This window comes from Ailuropoda melanoleuca, chromosome 2, assembly GCF_002007445.2.
Source record: "Ailuropoda melanoleuca isolate Jingjing chromosome 2, ASM200744v2, whole genome shotgun sequence".
NCBI lineage: Eukaryota > Metazoa > Chordata > Mammalia > Carnivora > Ursidae > Ailuropoda > Ailuropoda melanoleuca.
This window is the reverse complement of record NC_048219.1, coordinates 156,985,937-157,009,455: the sequence shown is the minus strand read 5'-3', so window position 1 is coordinate 157,009,455 and position 23,519 is coordinate 156,985,937. Positions and strand designations below refer to the sequence as shown.

The window sequence follows — 23,519 nt, the reverse complement described above, 5'->3', positions numbered from 1 at the left end:
CATCTACTTGGATTAGAATTTTTAAATCTATTTAAAAAATCGGTTAAGGGACGCCTGGATGACTCAGTTGGTTAAGCATCTGACTCTTGGTTTTGGCTAAGGTCATGATCTCAGGGTCATAACATGGAGCCCTGCATCAGGCTCCGTGCTGGGCATAGAGCGTACTTAAGATTCTCTCTCTCCCTCTCCCTCTGCCCCTAACTCCCCACTCGAGTGCTCGCTCACTCACACACTCTCTCTAAAATAAAATAAATATATAAAATCTTTTTTAAAAATTAGTTAAAAAACAGAGAAGTAGAAAACCCCTATGTTTGGAAATTAAACAATACATTTCTAAATAAGACTTAGGATGAAGGTAAAATTCTGATGGAATTTAGATGTTAGAAAAGGGAGAGAAATGTTATCAATATTTACACAAGATATGATTTGTGTATGTAGAAAATCCAAGAGAGTCTACAGATAAATTGTTAGAATTGTTAAGCGATATTAAAAACACATTATTAGTGGGGCGCCTGGGTGGCACAGCGGTTAAGCGTCTGCCTTCGGCTCAGGGCGTGATCCCGGCGTTATGGGATCGAGCCCCACATCAGGCTCCTCTGCTATGAGCCTGCTTCCTCCTCTCCCACTCCCCCTGCTTGTGTTCCCTCTCTCGCTGGCTGTCTCTATCTCTGTCAAATAAATAAATAAAATCTTTAAAAAAAAAAAAAAAATAAAAAAAAAATAAAAAAAATAAAAAAAATAAAAACACATTATTAGAGTCAAGAGTTTAGCAAAGTTGCTAGTTTCAAAATCAGTATATGGATGTCAAATATATTTCTACATGCCAGCAAAAACAATTTGGAAAGAAAGATACTATTTATTCTGTTATCAAAATAACAATTATATGGAAATAAACCTAACAAAAAATGTGTAAGATCCCTATAGGTAATTATAATGCTTAGTAGGGGGACATTAAAGAAGACCCTAATAAATGGATTAGAACACAATTATAAAGATGTCAGGTCTCCCAAATGTATCTGAAGATATAGTGCCATTCAAATTCTCAACATGGTTATATATATATATATGCATGCAGGTTGACAAACTGGTTCTAAAATTTATATGGAAATGCAAAGAAACCTATTCTACTTGACATCAAAACTTATTATAAAACTCTAGTAATTAAAATAGGCTGTTGACAAAGCAGAGATAGACGGAATTCTAAGATGGAATGGAGTCCCGAAGCAAACTCATCCACATGTGGACATTTGATTTATGAAAGAGTTGGTCCAATCAAGCATGGTGAAAAAGCAGAATGTTCAATAAATATTGTCAGAACTAGTATCTACATAGAAAACGTGAAAAGGACCTCTCATTATTAACAAACTCCAAGTGAGTTACAGTGAAAGACAACATTATAAAGACTTAACAGAGGAAAAAAATCCCTCCATGACTGCAGGTTAGGGAAAGATCTCTTTTTTTTTTTTTTTAAAGATTTTATTAATTTGACATAGAGAGACAGCCAGTGAGAGAGGGAACACAAGCAGGGGGAGTGGGAGAGGAAGAAGCAGGCTTCCAGTGGAGAAGCCTGATGTGGGGCTTGATCCCAGAACGCAGGGATCATGCCCTGAGCCGAAGGCAGGCACTAAAGGACTGCACCACCCAGGCGCCCCAGGGAAAGATTTCCTAAGTCATAAAAAGCACTAACCATAAAGGGAAGAATTAATAAGTTTGACTTCACTAAAATAGAAACTTCTATTCATTGCCACGTGGGAAAACACAAACCAGAAAGCAGAAGATATATGCACTACACATGCATGTGACAAGACAGACACACAACAGAAAATGTGCAGTTTCTCTCTCGAGCATGTTCTCTTACTCCCACCAACATACACTCAGGGGTGTTTTTTTTGTTTTGTTTTTGTTTGATTTGGTTTAGATTTTGGTTAAGGTCCGTATACGTGGTTAAGTGAAAGGTTAATATAAGTACATCTTTGATATTTACAAAAATAAAAAGCACTAATTTGGTTTTGATCTATAATGACCAATTTTCCGTAAAGTCTCATACATTTACATGAGGAACTAAATTAGGAAAAATACAAAGGAAAGTGAAAAGATAGCCTAGATGCACGCAATGGTGCTCCTGTTCACTGAACAAGGAAGAAAAATGAATAGTTTAACCTTCTAAAACATGAGGGGAAGCTGAATCTGAAAGGGAAGGTAAACAGTGCAAGTAGGAAAAGGAAAAGGAAAGTGTGCGCAATGGAGCTGAGAAATGTAGAAAGATAATATCTGAATGATCATGGAAAAGCTCCTGTAATGGTGAGAAAAACAAGGACAAATAATGGTGATTCTCAGGGTGTAAGAGGAACTCCAGATCTTGGGCAGGAAGAGGAGTTTTGAAATTTACATAAGTAACAGTTCCTCCGAAGGAGCCCCAGAAGAAGCCATTTATTTTTAACAATGGAATATTTACAAAACAAGCGAAATGAGAATACATCCCTTTTCTTGGGAAGTTGAATGGAAGGTATATGGAAAACATCAATAGATAGGATAATTAACATCAGTAACAAATTCTAACTAGAGAGAATCTGAAATTGTCAGCATGCAGAAATGGGAAATTTGGTATCTCTGCTTCATAAATAGGATCGTTTTCATTTCTTTACCTTATGAGCTTCTGTCAGTTCATTTTTGTTTCTTTCTTTTGGAGCTTTCTGATTTAAGAGGGAAAAAAGTTTTGAAGCCTGTAGTATATGGAAGAGCAAGAACTCAGAAACTTGGTGTTTACCCTCGTTTTACAAATAAAAGTCCTAATTAATGTGCATCATCTAATAAAATTATGGCAGCAGTGAAGGTCATAAAAATATTTACAACCTCATTTCTCCCCTTGAAAGACCCTTTGGTTCATCAATCTGTAAAATCTTCCTTTTGATTAATTGTTAATTTTCCACCTTATGGATTGTTATTTTATTCTTTCTCTTATTGACCCCTTTGACCATTTCATAGATAATTAGCACGTCCTTCAGAGAGGAGAGTAGAGGGAAACTAAATAAATGTATTTATCTACATTTATTAAGCTTCCTGTTAACCCTGGTTTGGAGACTGTCTATTAACAAAGACATTTAACACTACTGACTAAATTGATGGTGTTGTTGGGATTAGTCCTATAAACCAAGACAACTGAAACACCTGCAGGGTCTTGGCAGGTAAGGTAAATTAGTGCTTGGGTTTCTCAGTGGTGGACACGGTGGCGACTATGGATAGTACATGCTTCTCCTGAAGGGATTACAATGTTTAACTTCCACGGCGTACCTAGTGGCTGACTTAAACCCACAGGCTGCCAGTTTCCAATGTCCGCACCATTAGCATGGGTAATAAAAGATGTATATGCTTAGATGTGATAAAAATATTGTTGCTGAAATGTGTGATAGTCTCACTCTAGTAAATTCATACAGTTAAAAGCTAGTCAACGTGAACAACACCGGACAGGGACCAAAAGAATGCTTTAAGCATAAGTGATGTACAGAGTTAACAAGTGAACAGCTGGGACCACCGTGATTCATAATAATTTACAAGGAAGTAACTCTTACATAAAACCTATCCTAAGCCTAAAATAAATGGATCCTCCCGAGTGTGTGTTCCGAGCCTTTTCTACAGAGGTGTTCAAGAATTATTTTTAATTATTAAAAATGATTTTTGAAGAGAGAGAGCAATATGCTACATAGGAATTTCATTCACAATACAAGTTTCTGTGTCTTTAGAATGGATTGTTTTGAAACAAATCCCAAATAATTTCATATATTTATTGAAAGATTGTTTTTGATTTTCAAGTAGTGATGTTTTCCTATGATGTATATATTTAAGCTTATATGTTTGTTTTTGCTCACTTTTTTCAGGGAAAATTTCATGGAAACCCAATGCACGTAGCTGTGGTTATTTCAAATTGTTTAAGGGAGGAGAGGAGAATATTGGCTGCAGCCAACATGCCCGTTCAGGTAATAGTTTCTGAACTTGCGGTCTTGTTATCACCTTGAACTCAATTTCTCTGAAACAGAAATTCTTATCTTCTTTCCAGCCAGCTTCTTCTACCTATGTTAATGGTGCCACCATCCTTCCAATCACTTGGAATCAAGGTCTTAGGGTCATCTTTGAGTAATTCCTTTTCTCTGCCTTCATACTGAGATAATTACCAAGGCTTTCTAGAGTTTATTTCTGGAATCCTATCTATACATTCTTTTCTGTTTCCATTGGTCACACTCTGGCCGCAGTCTTACAGTTATCAGTTGAGGAATATAGTTAACTGCTTCCCTCAGCATGATTATCCTCAGGGATTGATCTTGCTCAAAACATTCTATGGCTCCCAAATTCCTACCCCCCCCACAAGTCCAAAACTACACACACAAAATTTTATGTTATAGAAACTCCATAAATACTTGCTTGTTGATTGTTTCAGTGTACTTTGCCCTGCCATATATTAAATTACATTTTATCGCACTATCCTGAATGAATTCAGAGCCATCAAAGACAAATAGAGGAATCAATGATGTCCTTGGGAATACTTTTTCAGTTAATCCTTATAAAAGAAAAGAGTATGTAAGTAATCAATTTTCCAGATGATGTCCTCCATAATTTAGTAAATCACACCACTGTATTTATTTTTAAAGGTCCCAGAAAAGTATCTTTTTTTGAGCTTTTAAAAATTTTTAGACTTAGTTAATGTCAGGTTGTGGTTGTTTTTGGAGAAGTATGAAATTTTAACAATTTGCTCTTCTTAATTTTTAGATGAAGGATTGTATTTTTATTTAATTTAAAATCTAGGGGTGCCTGGGTGGCACAGCGGTTGGGCGTCTGCCTTCGGCTCAGGGTGTGATCCCGGCGTTGTGGGGTCGAGCCCCACATCGGGCTCCTCCGCTGTGAGCCTGCTTCTTCCTCTCCCATTCCCCTTCTTGTGTTCCCTCTCTCGCTGGCTGTCTCTGTCTCTGTCGAATAAATAAATGAAAATCTTTAATAAAAAATAAAATAAAAAATAAAATAAATAAAATCTAAGGTATAGTGCTTCTCAAGTAAATATAGTTTAAGTCAGTGCATTTTGGGTAAAAATTAAGATGCTAAATAATTACTAATATATGATATTCTCATATATATTCTCAGCTATCCTTTTTATATCCCTCTTATCTTTAGTGTGTGTGGGTGGGTGGGTGTTGACTTCAAATGTCAGGTATCTGTCAAATTAGAAACTATAAACAATCTACCAGTACCATATATTACCACAAGCACTGGTTTGTAAATTTAAAAACTTAAACCAATAAACAAGTATATGGAAGTGTGTGTGTGTGTGTGTGCGGAGAGAAGGAGGGAGGGAAGGATTTTATAACTATTTCTCCAATCTGAAGAATGTGGTGTAATTGAAAGAACACTTGATTGATAGCCAAGCACATTGGTTCTACTTGAGGTTCCACCACTGATTTGCTTCGTCAAGTTGTCAGCCTTTCTAACTGCAGCTCCCCAGCCAACTCTAAGGCAAGGGGGTTGCTGACATTCTAACTCTCATCTCTGGGTATCTGTGTGCTTTGATATCCAAGGAACACATTCATTGTCTTTATATCTAAGGAACACTCAATGTTAGATTGTTTGAATGACCAAGAAATGGTGTGTGGAAAAGTTGGCTAGCCTTTCTATTTAACTAGACTAACATTTTTAGATATTCTTTAGTGAACTCCCTTTGTTTCAGTACAAAAGTCAATCTCATCCTAGCAGATTCAACATCCCTAATTCTGAATTTAAGTCCAATTTAATATAGTTTTGCTATACTCATTTTTAAATTACATGTATTCATTTTATAGAATTTCAAAAGTAACATAGGTCTGTTAGAGAAAATTAGGAAAAAAAGTTTAAGCCATAATATCATCTGTAATTTCACTTACATACTGATAATGTTTTGGTGTGTGTGTTCTTCTAATCATATGTACTTGAGTTTACATGTCTATGCATATACTCATATATTTATACATATATGTATAAATAAAAGTATATATATAAGAGAGATCATAAAGGTATGGTGTTTTTATAATTTGCTCTATTTCTTAACAACTTAATGCTATTTAAATGTCATTAAATATTTTTCTAAAGTGTGCTTTTTAATGGCTGTGTAGTATTCCATATCCCATCACTCCAAACCTCAGTTCAAAGTATACTACATATACTGCATTTGTCATTAACTTGTTTTATTAACACCATTGAAATTTCAAGACATTCTTTTTTCAGGGACCTCTGGAGAAGTCCTTACAAAGTTCTTCAGTTTCAGAAAGGCAGAGGAATGTGGAGCACAAAGTGGCTGCCATTAAAAATAGCGTGCAGGTGAGTGATCTCGTAGAAGCCTAGCAAGGCTAGCTATTGCCCTCAGACATCTAACTGTGCCCAAAGTTAGTTCCTACAGAAATCATAGGGCAATTTGATAATAAAATAACTATCTCTCACATACTATGTTCATATTAGAGAAGATTTGGGGGGGGAGCTTTTCAGCTTCAATTTACTGGAGACTGGCCCTACCCCACCAAACTCCAAGCCTCTGAACCTTCACATTGTAAATCTCTGCATATTCATCTGTGAAAGTGAGGATGACCACCGTCACAGGATTGTTGTGAAAGGACTACATGAGATAATCTAAGAAAAGCCTTTAGCCCAGATCTTGGCACCTAATACCTATTATGAGCAGACAGACATTACCAGGTTTGGAGAAGAGCAAAGTGGAATTTCAAAACAGAAAGGAATAGGACACATAGAGGAAGCATAGGTACTTTTCTAAGAAGTAGAAAGGGGAAAAAATGTAGACTGAATTGCCATATACTACAGCAGATTAGAATAGAGACTTTAAGTGAAAAGATAATTGATAAATTAATGGAGAGTTTTGTGGAACTAAAAGGGAAAATGCATCCATATTGTCCAGCAAAAAAAGACATTAGCATCATTAGGAACTAAATGAGAAATAAGAGGCAAGATGCTGCAAGATTTCCAAACGACCAGGAAGAGCAAATGGAAAAGCAGATTTGGTCTGGTTCTTCCAGTGCTATTCAACCTTCATGGGTATCAGCTCTTTAGAAATTTAGGTTCTATACACTTAGTCTGGGACATGACTGGAGGCCAGAAGCACCAAACAGTGTATTTTGAAATACTGAAGATGATGTTTCACTGACGTGCTTAATTAGAACATCAGAGTGAGTTTGTTTTCTTTTGTAAAAAGATGACAGAACAAGACACCAAGTATTTAGAAGACCTGCAAGATGAATTTGACTACAGGTATAAAACAATTCAGACAATGGGTAAGTTCTTATTTTGTCTATAATTCTACTTAGAGACATAAAGACAACATGAGTGGATTTCCTCTTTATACTGACAGAATGGATAAACTGATCTACCCTAAGGGAAGTGCTTTTGTTTTTGTTTTGAAGAGATAGTACAGGAAAGGAATATTTTGCTTCCTCCTTTTCTCTCCATATAAATATATATATATTTTTTACCAACCAATTCAAAATAAATTATAAAGCTCATGAGAAATCACTCCTACTTTGGCATGCATCTCCAAAAACTAAAAACATTCTCCTGTAGAGTCAGAATATCATTATCACAACTACGAAAAGTAACGATAATTCGCTAGTATGATCAGGAAATTACTAATGTAATCCCTAGGTGAATTTTTTAATATAATTTCCAGGATTGTAAATAGAAATGTAAGGTGCGTGGCTGGCTCAGATAATAGAGTCCATGCCTCTTGATCTCAGGTTCATGAGTTCAAGCCCCACACAGGTTTGGAGCCCGCTTTTAAAAAAGATTTTTAAAATTATAAGTAGAAGTGTGATTCACCATAGGAAATTTGGAAAATAGACAAAAGCATTAAAAAACTAAAAATCATCCAAAATTCTACTATCTGTAGATAAACACTGTCAAAATATTAGTATATCTCCTTCCAGCCTTTTCCCTATACATTCAAATACATACATATCTCTTTATTTGCAAAAAACTTGAGATAATCCTTTATATAGTTTTGTGTATTGCATTCTAAAGTTTTAAGTATTTTCCCATATCATAAAAAATCTTCAAAGACATCATTTCAGTAATTGTATAAATGTCAAAATATAAGGACACTGCAATTGCTGGACTATATCTTTGTGGTTAAACATTGAGTTTGTTTACAATTAGATTTTTTATTTAAAATGGAAAGAAAGGAAATATAAAACAATGGAAAGGAAGGGCGCCTGGGTGGCACAGCGGTTAAGCTTCTGCCTTCGGCTCAGGGCGTGATCCCGGCATTGTGGGATCGAGCCCCACATTCAGGCTCCTCCACTATGAGCCTGCTTCTTCCTCTCCCACTCCCCCGCTTGTGTTCCCTCTCTCCCTGGCTGTCTCTATCTCTGTAGAATAAATAAATAAAATCTTTAAAAAAAAAAAAAACAATGGAAAGGAAGTGAGAATATTTACGAGGTTTAAAATTTGCTTATGTAAGATATTAGGGGAAGCTGGATAAAGGGCAGATGAGACCTCTACTATTTTTGCAACTCTTTTGTAATTCTAAAATTATTTAAAAATTTTTAAAAACAAATTGGATAGAAATCTTTCATTTATAGAAGCGTCTATAACTATTGAAATGTTAGCTTAAAATTCATCTGGATGGAAGTATGGATGATTGTGACCAAATGCTTAACTTTCATCTCAGATTTAAAAGCAAGGATATTAGGATAGGAGTCTTGTTTGCATAGGTGAGGAGTGATGTGTTCTCCTGGCATCTTCAGGATGTATTGACTCCCATTAAATGATATTTAAAATGTTCATAGTTGCAGGACACCTGGGTGGCTCAGTCAGTTAAGCAACCAACCCTTGATTTTGGCTCAGATCATGATCTCAGGGTCGTGAGATTAAGTCCCGCATCAGGTTCCACACTTAGAGCAGAGTCTGCTTGTCCCTCTCCCTTCCCCTCTGTCCCTTCCCTCCCTCCCTCCCTTCCTCCCTCTCTCTCTCTCTGTCTCACACACACACACACACACACAAATAAATAAATATATAAATAAATCTGTCTTTAAAATGTTCATAGTTTCTTATATGTACAATTTTTCCCTTCAGAAGAAATGGCACAAACATGGGTTCCATCAGATTATCAAAGGGGTCTTTGATCTTAAAAGGGTTTAGAACTCCCAATTTCACCAGGCACTACAGTCCATTGAAAGCAGTCTCACCCCAAATCTCATATGTGAACCACCAATTTAAGGCATAGAATGTAACAAAATACATTAAACAATAAAATTATTTTGGACTTAATTTATGACAAACAATTAGAGTTACATTACTATAATCAGAGCTTCATGAGCATTACAAAGAATAAAAATGCTCATTCTGTCACTAACATCAGCAAGTATTCATTTAGTTGGTTATAAGTAAACTGAAATGTTTTAAGTGAAATGAAAGACACATAGGAAACAAATTATATCTTGCTGGTGAAGACTGAGAAGTATTAACTAATGAAGTTTTGAGTTTATAAAAGGCTACATGAGCAAGATTTTACTACATGTGGAATCTAGGAATTCGCAAATTTGTGAATTAGTACAACCAGGAATGATTTCCTGGAGGTCGGTGCTGTTTTGTGGAGAAATTTGGCACAGTGTTGTTTTGGGGCCTCTTTTTCACAATTACTCAAATCAGAATGGCATTTCCGACCTTCAGTCTTCATAGACAAGAGGGTTGGTATGAACAATCACTTGCTATATATCAATAAAGTTAAAGGTTCAAGTTAAATAATACAACATTTATTCCATGTCTCCCATTTAAGAGGATAAACCATTCGGGGTTTTTTCAGTCAGAGATTTTTCTTAGTTTGTAATTCTTTTCTACTTCTAGTTTTACTGTGAGGAAAGTCCATTTTGCAAAGGAAAAAAAGGGGGGGGGAGCAAAGGATTTAGTCTTTATTAGTTCATGAGACTAAGTGGATAAAACTGCAACCCTTCCAGGCAGTTTCCTGTAATTCCTGGATAAAAAGCAGAGCGGGAACAGGTGGGTAAAGGGATCAGGAGGAATCAAATATGATTTACTAATGGGCACAAAGACGGCCCCTTTCCTACTTATGTCAACTAGCTAGGGCTTATTATCAATGTAGAGGTATCTAAAAAGGAATGCATTTCAAAAACGTTTTTAGCCCTCTCCCCACCCCAAAAAGGAGCATGGTGTGAGGAATGGTCTTCTGTCAAGGTCTGTAAGATAGAGAGCTCCTTCCTGGGTTGCTTGGAGGTGATCTTTCCTGGCAAATGAACAGATAGGGACTTACTTTCAAGCTCTTCTGCAATGGCCGCATTTAGTCTCTTGTATCTTAAGACTTAAGGATGGGGAATGCAGCAGACTTGGCTTTCGGGACAGAGCTTCGCCTTGGAGAGGACTCTAAATCTCATCTCTTTTCCTTCACAGATCAGGGGGACAAGAACAACGCCCTAATGAATCAGGAAGTTTTGACTCTGCAAGAAATGCTTAACAGTCTTGACTTCAAGAGAAAGGTTCGCGAAGAATGTTAATTTAGCCTTTTGCCGATTTTTCTCCTTTTCCTATATCTGCTCCTACTGAAAAGACTCAAGCTCTTGGATTCATTCACTTCTATTTAAGCTGAATGAATAAATGGCAATGCTTCTAGGAATAATTTCATACTGTTTGCCATGCTTCTCTTCCTGAGTTTACAGTGCTGGCCCTATCTAGAGTTTATTTATCTTGCTTATGCAGTACATTTACTGTAGCTACCATTAATGTCAAGGTGAACATTTTACCCAGTTTTTATTTGCCACTGTTTCAGACATGACCGTTTTAGTTTCTGTACTTAATATGCTGATATGGGTTCTACTACATGTATAATTAAAATATTACTTGGTGGGGGCGCCTGGGTGGCACAGCGGTTAAGCATCTGCCTTCGGCTTAGGGCGTGATCCCGGCGTTCTGGGATCGAGCCCCACATCAGGCTCCTCTGCTGTGAGCCTGCTTCTTCCTCTCCCACTCCCCCTGCTTGTGTTCCCTCTCTCGCTGGCTGTCTCTATCTCTGTCGAATAAATAAATAAAATCTTTAAAAAAAAATATTACTTGGTGGCTGCTAAACTTTTATTAGAAAAATCAATGTTCCAGTTTCCACTCTGAAAAATGACCTCATGCTAAGTAATTGCATAGATTTCAGGATAGATCATTGACGATGGAACATATTCAATCTAACTTCCTTTCAAGGAGAGGAGAAAGCTTTTTCTGGCTCAGTTAAATACTTTAAAAGAGGGGAAACATTTCTATCTCAACTTTCTATCTCTGCTCGAAAATAATGCAATTGAAATTTGAGCAGTCACTGATAAATCAAGAGTTTATTTCTAAAAGTTCAGCTTCATTTTTGTGCAGGAAATTGTGTGAGCACAAATAAATGTAAAATTTATTTTCACCTTACATTATAAACTTCAGCAGTTAGAAATCAGATTTTAAACATACAAATATTTAATCCAAGATAAGCTTAATGCATTTATGCATAGTTAATCTATGCTATATGTTTTATGCATGCTACCTTATTCTACTTTAGAAATAAGATTTTAAGGTCAGAAGGAACCTTGGAAATAATTTGGTCCAATCACCTCACTATATAGATCAGAAACCAAGTTCCAGCAAAGTTAAGTGGTTTATCCAAATTCACATGCCTTGTCACAAAACCAGGGTAGGAATTCACATCTTCTAGTCCTTAGGTTTTTAAATGTTAAACTTCACTATGCCTCCCTCAATCCAGATAAAGTCCTAAAAAAACTAACACAAAAAGGCTCAAATTTTAGTCACTATATTTTAGAATAAATGCATATATTTATAAGAATATAAATTTAATTTATGTCTTTTTAAAAGGCAGAGATATGGCTGTATGACTAGAAGATTCGATATTGTCACAGGAGTATTCAAAGTATTTGAATTTGTACTAGAGGATATTAAATGATATTATGAGATATTATGAGATTGTTAACTGTGATCATGCTTCTTCCTTTATAACATTATTTAATTATAATAATTTAATACTGAAAGTCCGAAAAGGCAGTGCTATTGTAAATAGAAGATAGTATTTGATAAGATATTTGGTGAGAATTTTAACCAAACCTTTATCCCCCAGGTCAGACAAATCATTTCACGGGTTGGATTATGAGTGACTTTGGTTGTATCTCATGAAATCTTTTCAGTAGTCACCTTTGTTTTTAGGAAGCCCTCAGTAAGATGACACAAATCGTAAATGAAACAGACTTGTTAATGAACAGCATGCTGATGGAGGAGCTGCAGGACTGGAAGAGGAGGCAGCAGATTGCCTGCATCGGGGGGCCGCTCCACAATGGTCTCGACCAGCTGCAAAACTGGTAAAACGAATTGACTTCAGTTTCTAGTGAAAACCACAGGAAGTACAAAACTTCAGTGTCACTCAGCCAGAGAAGGCAGGCTCAGACCAAAACATAAATTCATTCAGCTTATTGATAGTTTATTAGTAGCTGGGAACTCTACAGTTGAGAACGAATAGATGCATATGTATTTTTATTTTTATTCCCTTGAGGCCAAAAATAAAGCATCTGTAGAAATCCACAGAATGCATAAGAATTGCTTAATTCTCTCATATAATATATTAACTTTAAAAGACTCAAATAAATTTTTGAAACCAGCAACGAATACAATTTTCTATAAGGACGTAAGAAGCACTAGCTTCAAAAGCTTGAGAAAAGATATCTCAGTTTTTAGAACTGTATCTTAAGTCAGAGTTAAACATTAGTTTTGTGTTTTCAACAGAGTGATTTATTTTGGTATTTAAATGAAAAATCTTAAATGGCTACTACAGCTGACATCCCCTATGCACACGTATATGCAATCACATACAGATACTATCCTTTGTATTACAAGAAAAAATGTTGATAGGGTTTTCCTCATCAATTCAAAATAAAAGTATCTGATTGAAAGAACATTTGGAAAAAAATAATGAGAAAGAAGGAAAATATTCAGTTGCAATCTAAAATTGCTTTCAAAGGGTACAATTCAGTACGATGGAAATATGTCCTAATGGTGGCTACTTGCAGTAAAGCTCTGGCCTGCCAGGCCTACTTATCAAGAACAGTAAGGAATTGGGCTTTTTTAAAAACCTACTAATTGTCCATGGGGAGATGCTCTGATTCCCTAACCTCACTGTAACAATAAACAGTAATGTACACAATAAAAATAAAATGTAAGATAATAAAAATAAAATAATAAAAATAATAAACAACAAAAGAAGCGATCAAGAACTTAGCAGATAAGGGTGCTTATACCAAAATCAGTGGGGGGTGGACAGATCTTTCCACAGCACTATGTGGGGAGTAAACTTTTAAGTAGAAAGAGCTGCTGTCGGGGCCACGTGGACTTACCAAGCCTGTCCAGACATCCTGCCTCCTCTCTAGTTAACGGTCCCTTGGGTATCTGTTTCAGACTGTCTTTTCCCTAGACTTTGGGCCCAAGTTCCTGCCTCCATTTCCAAGGTGAGATCACCACATAGTTAGAAAAACTCTAAGGCCATACCTTTATCCAGACAGATCATTTTTGGCTAATAGTTAGGATTTGTAAAAAACATATTGGGGGAGGGAGTCCATTTCATATTGGTTTTTTTCTTTAGTATTCTTACACATAACATTCTTCTTATCACATATCTTTAAAGTTTTAAATTTTCTCTTTCTTTACCCATTAATTAGTACCATATTCTTAATATCTATATGTTTAACAGACTTTTAAACAAATGTTAAAAGAGATTTGGTTCCTGATGTTGATGAAATTTTATAAATGATGCCTATAACTACAGGTATAATTGAAAAACATTGAAAACATTTTCCATGTGTTATGCATCTTAGAGGAAAAAAAGGGTTAGGGAAATAAACATAAAGAACTCCCACTACCTTTAATGGAATTAAGTGAACGATTGTGTTAGTTGAATAATTATTTAATAATTTATTGCTCCCTGATGTGGTTAACAACTAAAATGGTAAATTGTTAAGTGGGAAAACTATCTGCTGATTTTCATTTTGTTGTTTGATAGCTTTACACTATTGGCAGAAAGTCTGTTCCAGCTCAGAAGGCAATTGGAGAAATTAGAGGAACAGTCTACTAAAATGACATATGAAGGGGACCCCATCCCCATGCAAAGAGCACATCTGCTAGAAAGAGTCACCTTCTTGATCTACAACCTTTTTAAGAAGTAAGTAAATTTAAATGTCATGGCAGCTTCAGTCCTGTGGAGTTGTAAGGACAACCCAGCTGGGGTTTTGGTGTTAAGGTCAAGGAAGACAGGGAAGTGTTGTTGTTTTTTTTTTAAAGATTTTATTTATTCATTTGACAGAGGTAGAGACAGCCAGCGAGAGAGGGAACACAAGCAGGGGGAGTGGGGAAAAAAAAAAAAAAACAGGCCTCCAGTGGAGGAGCCTGATGTGGGGCTCGATTCCAGAACTCCGGGATCACACCCTGAGCCCAAGGCAGACGCTTACGGAATGAGCCACCCAGGCGCCCCAGGTAGGGAAGTGTTAAACAATGAGCCTCAGGGTAAAGTGAATAAAGCTCCAGAGAGTTCCAGAAACATTTCTGCTCTTCACTATTTATTCAGCACTTCTCCCAAAAACTGACTCAGTTTTCTGTGAGCCAAGCACAATATCCAGCTGAAGTTCATTTTTCACATTTTAGAAAAGAAGATTTCAACAATTTCTTCTTAAGTACATATCCAAGAAATGAAGGGTAGAGGCCATGTTTATATGTATAAGCTCATCTAAAGAAAAAAACCCACTAATATGTATCAGAAATTCTAACATCCAGTTCAATGATGGCATGAAATTAACTTTTTACTCTATGTTTAGTATGATAAAAATAGGCTTTTATTCTCAAGTATAACAATTAATTATTTACTGTTGTTATTTAAGGGATAGTCTTTAGGCATTTTTTTCCAATCGTTAGGCATTTTTTCCATCTCCTGGTAATTATTTATGAGAAGTCTTTGGAAAGATTTGAGCTTAATGGAGGTTTGAATGTCTTGTAAATGTAGAAAATTTGGATTTTTTAAGAGGACAGCATCCTGTTTCTCTGTGGTTTTTAGCCTGTCGATATTTTCAATGCTTTCAAATGACGTGCTTTATTTCCTTTTAATCTAGCTCATTTGTGGTTGAACGACAGCCATGCATGCCAACCCACCCCCAGAGACCGATGGTACTTAAAACTCTTATCCAGTTCACTGTAAAGCTAAGGTAGGCAGAATGTGTTCTATCTTTTCCATTGTTTGTGGAGCCATAGCCATTGTTTAAATAAGACTAATTTCTCTCATAGTGCCTTTCATTCAACTCTTCTGTATTAAGCATCTCCTGTATGCCAGCACTGAGTTATGGTAGATACCCTCAGAAATGTTAATATGAGGGCCCTGCTTATAAAGAATATGACAGTAAAGATGAAGACCTGAGGGATATTAGCATGAAAGGATGGAATCACAGTATTGGGCATCATGGGATCAACTGCTGAAAAGATTAACTTGGGAGAAGACTAAAGAGTCTAGAGAAATCTTGTGGTCCCTTTGAGGAAGGACCTTGTGGGAGGAGCAGAGAGGGGAAGGAGAGTGGGATTGTGGGAGAGCAAGATTACAGAAATAATGACTTCCTGGGTCTGTTTTGCAAGTGTGTAAAGCAGGGAGTGGTAGAATTGGGGACAGAATATGGAAGCCTTTGAATATCTTACCCAGGAAATACTAGTGGTATATTTTTCCCCGTGATTGCCCAGCAAGTAGCTTATAGGATTTTCCATGAAAACTCTCAATGCTGTAATTTCCAATATATCCTTACTATGTACCAGATTTAAAGACATATGACTTTTGTGTTATTGTTGCTTTGTCTATGCATTTGATCCTTTCCATTAGCTTGAGTAACCAAAATGTATCATTTTCCCTAATGACACTTAAAATCATGAATTTGAGCTTGAACTTCCAAAGAGTTTCGTCATGCATCAATCTCCAAGGCCCCCAAGCTTTAAATTCCTAATCACTAACTCACCTCTGACTAGGACAAGAGGTGAAGATGCCATGGAAGATAATGATTTAGGGCCCCACGATAGGTTCCCTGATCCCATATCACTATCAGAACTTTATTTTTATTTTATTTTATTCCTTTCCATTTTATTGAGATGTAATTGACATAAGGCACTATAGAAGTTTAAGCTGTATAGCATAATGACTTGGCTTACATAAACTGCAAAACGATTACTACAAAAAGTTTAGTTAACACCCGTCACCTCAGAACTCCATTTTTAAAGGGAAAGCATTTTTCTTCAGTATGCATTTTAAATGCATTACTTGAAATTCTTAATCCTTTCCTTTGTGTGAATTTTGCAGCAAGACTTAAGAACCAAGAACAAAAGCCAGAGGCCAGCTTCTCTTTTTTTTTTTTTTTTTTTATGTACAGTTCCATGATTCATTACTTGCATGTAACACCCAGTGCACTATGCAATAGGTGTCCTCCGTAATACCCATCACCAGCCTATCCCATGTTCTCTTTTAAAATTTCATGGTTTTCAAGAGTTGTTCATTCTTCATCCCTACATCTCTATATAACCCAGAAGATAGTAACACTAAAGGGAAGTAGGATAGAGGGGTGATGGGCATTCTCCTTTTCCCTGAGGCACCCCCATAGATGATAGGGTAAGTCTAGGATACTCTCTAGGACAAAAAGGGAGATGAGTAGAAATTGCTCAGTCAAGAGTTCCGAGTGGAAGAGGCCCCCAATTGGGCATCACATTGCATGTTGTTTGAACCGATGACCAGGGGCATTGACCATTAGTCCCTGATTTGAGTGTTCCCGCTTTCCTCTTCCACCTGTCAGTTGGGCCCCTGTCCTTCCTCCCTGTACCCTGATCTCCACTGTCTTGATAGATGATCCTTTACTTGTTATTTAGGACTTTCCCTAAAACCCCTCCCTAACATAGTGTTCCATCTCCTATTTCGAAGGAAGGGGTGATATGGGATTCCCTGTAGTGATCAGCATCTTCCAGTGAATCAGATCCTGAAGAATGATCCTTCTTGCCCTATTTCACGTGACCTCCTCACCCCTCATTGATAACAACTACCCACATCATATTCCAAACCCTAAAACCAGTCCTGTGCTTCATACAGGATTTTTAAGGAACTTCTGTCACATTCTACCCACGCTTTTGTTTGGGCTATCATCTATGATTATATTTCTCTAATGCCCATCAGTTGCTTATCACCATTCGCCATATTCCATCTACTATATTTAGCTGGACTTCTTCCTTTTATGTGTAGCCATGTCCACACTTCTCCCTTCCCCACACTTCACTACACTAGTTCCCCACCACCTAGGGCTGTACTGGGTATAGATGAGGAGCTCAGTACATGCTGAGTGAATGAATGAGGTTTGGGATGATTGCATGATTGGGATGAGTGAGTGAGTGATTGAATTAATATCTCCGCAACTGAACTGAACCCACAGAGAGGGTATATCAGCAGTTCCGACTCAAAGGAGTTGGGGAAAGCAAAAGAATAAAGGAGGAACTGACACCAGAAGAAGAAATTAAAGGAATTGTTACTCTGATCTTTAATCACTTGTTTGTGATTAAATCACTTGGAGTAGGTGTTTTTTAGTTGTGAACATTTTTGCTGTTACTTTCATAGTGTATTTAAAGATTGCAACAGTGATCAAAACATTTAGTTTTTTCAAAGCTTATAATTTTTTTATGATATGAGAATAAAATGGGGCCATATTAATAAACTTGCAAAGAATTTTTCTTATATTTATACCTTTAACCCAAATGTGGGCATTAGCCAAAATATATAGCTATTTTTCTGACCTAGCCCAATGTATTATTCAATGTACATCAACTGAAAATACTTTGCAAATGTTTGTCAATATGATATTAAATGGCTGGTGTCAATATCAGTAACATGACAAACTAAAGAATTGGACATTTTTATTTTTAATTATTTTTATTTTAATTCCAGGATAGTTAGTATATAGTGTTATATTAGTTTCAGGTGTGCAATATAGTAATTCAACAATGAATTGATTATTTTTAAAACACACTAACATATAACTAGAGATAACCTAAATTTGATTTATATATATATGACATAAATATATTTAAATATAAAAAGACTTTTAGCATTTTTCATTTTTGCCTCTGATTCTTTGTTTATGTGTCTTTCCAGACTACTAATAAAATTGCCAGAACTAAACTATCAGGTAAAGGTGAAAGCATCAATTGACAAGTAAGTTTCTAATTTCATTTTGAAACATGAAAATGTGAGACTTTGAAAAAGAACTTTCCTCATTTTATAGAATAATTTCAAACTTCTAAATGTATTTCTCTAACATTACATATCAATGTACTTCAAATATTTGACTTTGAAGTTCAAACATTTAATAGAACTCCAATGAAGACTTACTTTAGAAAATTTTACTATAAAGTCTTGAAATGAAAATTTATGACTATATTATACCATCCTCTAAAATATCAAAGAAAGTTTTTACTAGATCTATAAAATAGCTCATTTTTTAAGGAATCTTCTTGGTTTTACAGGAATGTTTCAACTCTAAGGTAAGAAATTTATTTTAGATTTTTTTTTGCTGTTCTCATAAATATATTTTACCTGAGACCATGTAAATAGCTAAGATCTTCCCTCTAGCAATCGAAGATTTGTCCTTTGTGGAACTCACGTCAAAGCCATGTCCATTGAAGAATCTTCTAATGGAAGTCTCTCGGTAGAATTTCGACATTTGGTGAGTTCAGTTACACAAGCTTCTCTCCCTCCCCAAATCAGATACATCTTTATGACTAGGCCTTATAAGTCAATGTATTTTGGGTTTGGGGGGGTTCTTATATGAGATTAAGGGCCATATTAAGAAACAAAGCATGCCATCATTGAAGAATTAAAAAACGTCAGAAAGAACACAGAACCTTAACTCAGAAGTCTGAGTTCTCAACAATGGTGATATGGTACCTAAATATGGATGGCAATTGGTCAATATATTTTGATAACGATGACAGAGATAATTGGTCTTATAATGGATAGACATTCCTGATTTTATTTTTTTTTTAAAGATTTTATTTATTTATTCGACAGAGATAGAGACAGCCAGCGAGAGAGGGAACACAAACAGGGGGAGTGGGAGAGGAAGAAGCAGGCTCATAGTGGAAGAGCCTGATGTGGCTCGATCCCATAATGCCAGGATCACGCCCTGAGCCGAAGGCAGACGCTTAACCGCTGTGCCACCCAGGCGCCCCCCTGATTTTATTTTTTAAATCTCCCCAAGAAATGATATCCAGCAACAACATGTCTGGCCGAAGGTGCTTTCATTTTCGGAGTAGCTTGAGGAAGTAGGATGTTCCTGGGTATGGCAGTTGCACACAGTTGGCTTTGGCATGTCTAGAAAGCTTCTGACCCAGCCTCACCCTGTTGCTTCTTGTTTTTACCACTTCCTCTTAACCTAGAGTTCTCCTCCTGCTTTCTTTCTAATTCTTTGTATAGTTCTTAGATTCCCAAAGACTCTACCGCTTTCGTGCCAGATGCATGTTACTCATGGTTTACTAACACTTAGGAAGTACCTCACCTGAGTGTTGGGGCACCACCAAATCAGCCTCAAAGGGTCTTTCTAAAAGATAAAACTTACGTTTATAGATATCTGCATATACAAATTTATGCTGGTTTTTGGTTTTGATTTTGTTTTAGTTTGATCTTTAGTATTGAAGAGTACATTTCTTTTTAACTGAATCCCTCCAGTGTGAGACTGATAAATGAAGTGTAATGACAAGTCATGTGTTATACATCCTTATAACTAGTGCTCTTTTTGCTTACGTTCAATTTCTATCCTTAAGAAATTTTCAATAATGGACAATGTTTGCTAATAAGTAAAGCTGTAAAAGACCTTTAACTTAGAGATGTCTGTCTCTCAAAAAAAGTCATGTGGAAGAGAACAAGGAACATACCAAAAAGTGGTTTAGGTCTTTCTTCCAGCAGGAATAATATATAAATTAACAAAACCTTACTTTTTATGGTCCTGTTCTAGTTGCAAAGCATTTTTAAATATATTATCCTTTGCATAATAACTTTAATTGCTTTTTAATACAAAACTAAAGGTAGAAAGTCTGAGAGGCAAAAATTTAAAAATTAAAAATCACCTGTATCTCATTACCTTGTAACACTATTAACTACTTTTGTTTTCATTATTTTATACATACATGTATATGGACTTTTTAAGTGGAATCAGATTGTACACACTATATAAATTGTTGTCTGCCTTTTTCTTTAAATTAAGTAAGCCATATCCTGAATATTTTTGTGTCACTAAGTCTCTAATGACCTGTAGTAGCTTCCTGTGCCATAGGGTACACTGTCCCATCATTTGTTTTCCCAGTGCTCAGTGTTGGACTTGGTTTCACAGGGATGGAGAATCATCACAGCTTAGCTCAGATGCTACTTTCCAGATACAAAGGAGTGCTGAGTAGATTTTAAAACATCCCAGCATGATTTCCTCTTTCCAAACTGTTGGCTGAAAAACACAGTGTTAAGAGTATACCAACTTGTTCACTTACCTCAGTGAAAGTTTCTAAAGTGGCGTCCCATGAGATGAAACAGAGAGCTTCTTTCTGTCGAATCTGGGCAACTATGCTGGGTTTCCAAGAATTAGAAGACATCTGGGTTACTGTTCCAAGAGGCAAAATTATGGCCAAGAAAATCACTACAATAGATATGACCAACTTGATATTTAGTTGATAATGCTTCTCCATCTAAACACTGTTGTTCTTTTTTTTGCAAAGCAACCAAAGGAAATGAAGTCCAGCGCTGGAGGCAAAGGAAATGAGGTACAAAATGCTTTCTACAAGATACTTTTTAAAGGAAATAACCTTATAATCTCTTATTTTTACAAAGCTTTTAAACTGCCCTTTATAATTTTATGTAAAGTCAAATTTGTGTTTCTCTGGTTACAAATTAAAACTTGATAATTGCAGACAGTATAAGAAATTTTGCCTTAAAAAGGAGAAAACAGAAATTGCATATAGTAACACCCTCTTTTTTTTAAAGATTTTCTGTATTTATTCATGAGAGACAGAGATAGAGGGAGGCAGAGGCAGAGGTAGAGGCAAGCTCCGCCCCCCCCAGCAGGGAGCCTGACATGGGACTCAATCCCAGGACCCCGGGATCACGACCCAAGCCCAAGGCAGACGCTCAGCCGACTGAGCGACCCAGGCGCCCTAATAAACCCTCTTAAAAGAACAACCATTAACATTTTGGTTCACATCATTCTAGACCTGTATCTATGTATATATTACTTATAAAAAAATATATACACACACTGTTTCATAACCTGCTTTTTTCCCCACATAACAATGTAAGGTGAACAGCTTTCCATAACCTAATACTCCTGGAGAGCAGCACTAAAAGTGGTTGCTCTGTATTGAGTTTTATAGGTGTGCCATAACGTCTTTAGTCAGTCCTCCACTATCACAAATACCTTAAAGTCACTCATTTTCCACAAAGAGGCAAGTCTCAAACTTCATGACATACAATGTGTAAATCTCAGGTGAAAAACAGTCTATTAATTTATGGTATCAGTCCTTGCCCTTATATGTAAGGTTTGCATTCCACTGGGTGAATGGATTCACAGCACAAACTGATGCGGTCCAAGTGTCTGCATTTGAGTCAGTAAATGATAGAGCGGTGAAATCCTGGATTGGACGTGGCCTTGGAGATCATCTGTTTAGTTGGCCTAGATGCTAGGGCATATGTCTATGCTTTACATATTTGGAATTAGAAAACCTGGGTTTGAGTCTATTCTAACAGTGACTGAAAATATGATCCTTTGCAAATGATCTGATAGAGAAATATTGCATGTTTTTCCTCTAACGGATCAAGGTAGTAATGCCCAAAGCTCTCTGCTCAGAGATGCTGTATATGTAAGCTCATCTGCACAATGCTGTTGTAAAGCAGAGAAACTTATTTCTGGTGTCGTTGGTATGGATTCAGTCTCCTGGCTTTATAGTCACAGCTTCTAAGAGAAATCTCTTTGAATTATTTGGAAGGAAAATTTTGCACTTTAAAAATCCAGCATTCAGCTGCAATCAATCTAACCCTCCCCACAAAACCACAAAGATTGACCACGACAGGTTTAATGCTCTACATTTTCCCTTCCAAGAATTCTTCATTCCTTTAATTGCGTCTTAAAGAGCATTTGCCAGATATCACAGCCACACCAAAGATGAGCTAAGCTTTCCTCCCAGGGTAGAGCCTTGGCTTAGGGGAGAGCTGCAAACAGGTCTCTACCACCCAGATATCACAGAAGCAGAGCTTTTGAGTTCAAGGATATTCTAATAAACCAGATAGGTAGGATTTATTGTTCCCACCTCATAGAAATCCATAAAGATTTTCCAAAATTCCTAATTGAAACATTAGCACATTTTAAGTAAAAAGTCATTTCATGTATCTCCCTGGAATTTTGGCCAGAGTTACAAACATTTCATGCAGTGTAACATCCCTGAATAGTATTTGCTAGGTCTGAATAGACTAAATACAATGCTTCTGAACTTTTCTTAAGTAAAACAGTTGAAATGGGAATAAATCTAAACAGCTCAACTCTCCAATACATTGTCATCTTTATAAATGTAAAATCAAAGCCTTTACTTGGGTTTCCCTAGAGTAGAAATCTACAAAAATAATCTTCTACTATATAATAACCAAGCAATGTCTTATTAACACTGTCTACTTATATACTTTGAATGTATGTCCTCTTATTTTCTGATTAATAACAAAATGGTGCAGTCACGCCAGGATGATTTTATTCTTTCTCCCCCCACCAAGTTTGCTAGCTCCGTTTTATTTTAAGCTATTCCTTGAGCTCCCCCTGTTGATAGAATTGTAATATGACACCTAGGGACATTGAAAGCACACCACAGACTGGAAGGTTGTTTCATGTGCTGCAGGAACTATTGTAAAGTTACAAAACATATGAAGAGGGCCAGGAAGATGAACAGAGGAATCAGGGGCTTGGCCAGGCAGTAGGAGCGATCAAAAGAAGTCAGGAAAAAGCTTGGGGGAAGATCTAGCGATAAAGTGGAGTTCATAAAGTGATAGGGCCAGAGATGGTAGTAACCAAAATGTCAGGAAAATAGGAAGCTAGGATATGATACCTCATTTTCGGATTTCATGTAGTAGTTGTTGCTTATCTGTGAGCACCCGCAGCGGGAGTTCACAGCCTGATGAGAATGCATTTAACAAGTCCTCCCGTGGCATTTACTGCATACTGGGCACTGAGAGCTTCACTGACATTGATTTACGTAATTCTGGCGACAAAGCTATGAAGTAGTTACTATTAGTGTGCTTATTTTAGATAGGGAAACTGAGGCACAGAGTGGTCAGGCCAAGATTCAGACCATGGTAGTCTGGATCCCACATCCATGCTCTTGGCCACTATGCCATGCTGCGTCTGGGAATCATAAAGCCTGTGCTGGGAGTAGTGCTGACC

At 36.6% G+C, this 23,519-nt stretch overlaps 1 protein-coding gene across 5 annotated transcripts in view; it reads left to right on the top strand.

Moving 5' to 3' along the window:
• STAT4 (signal transducer and activator of transcription 4) overlaps positions 1-23,519 on the top strand; it is a 114,883-nt gene that overhangs the window by 73,344 nt on the left and 18,020 nt on the right. For all 5 annotated transcript variants that reach the window (XM_034654876.1, XM_034654878.1, XM_002917993.4 and 2 more), the window contains 11 exons: positions 3,876-3,974; positions 6,244-6,336; positions 7,220-7,298; positions 10,426-10,511; positions 12,214-12,365; positions 14,057-14,215; positions 15,156-15,248; positions 18,209-18,268; positions 18,580-18,597; positions 18,686-18,779; positions 20,818-20,862. In XM_034654876.1, the coding sequence (XP_034510767.1) occupies positions 3,876-3,974; positions 6,244-6,336; positions 7,220-7,298; positions 10,426-10,511; positions 12,214-12,365; positions 14,057-14,215; positions 15,156-15,248; positions 18,209-18,268; positions 18,580-18,597; positions 18,686-18,779; positions 20,818-20,862 (978 nt within the window). The remainder of the gene's footprint in view (positions 1-3,875; positions 3,975-6,243; positions 6,337-7,219; positions 7,299-10,425; positions 10,512-12,213; positions 12,366-14,056; positions 14,216-15,155; positions 15,249-18,208; positions 18,269-18,579; positions 18,598-18,685; positions 18,780-20,817; positions 20,863-23,519) is intronic.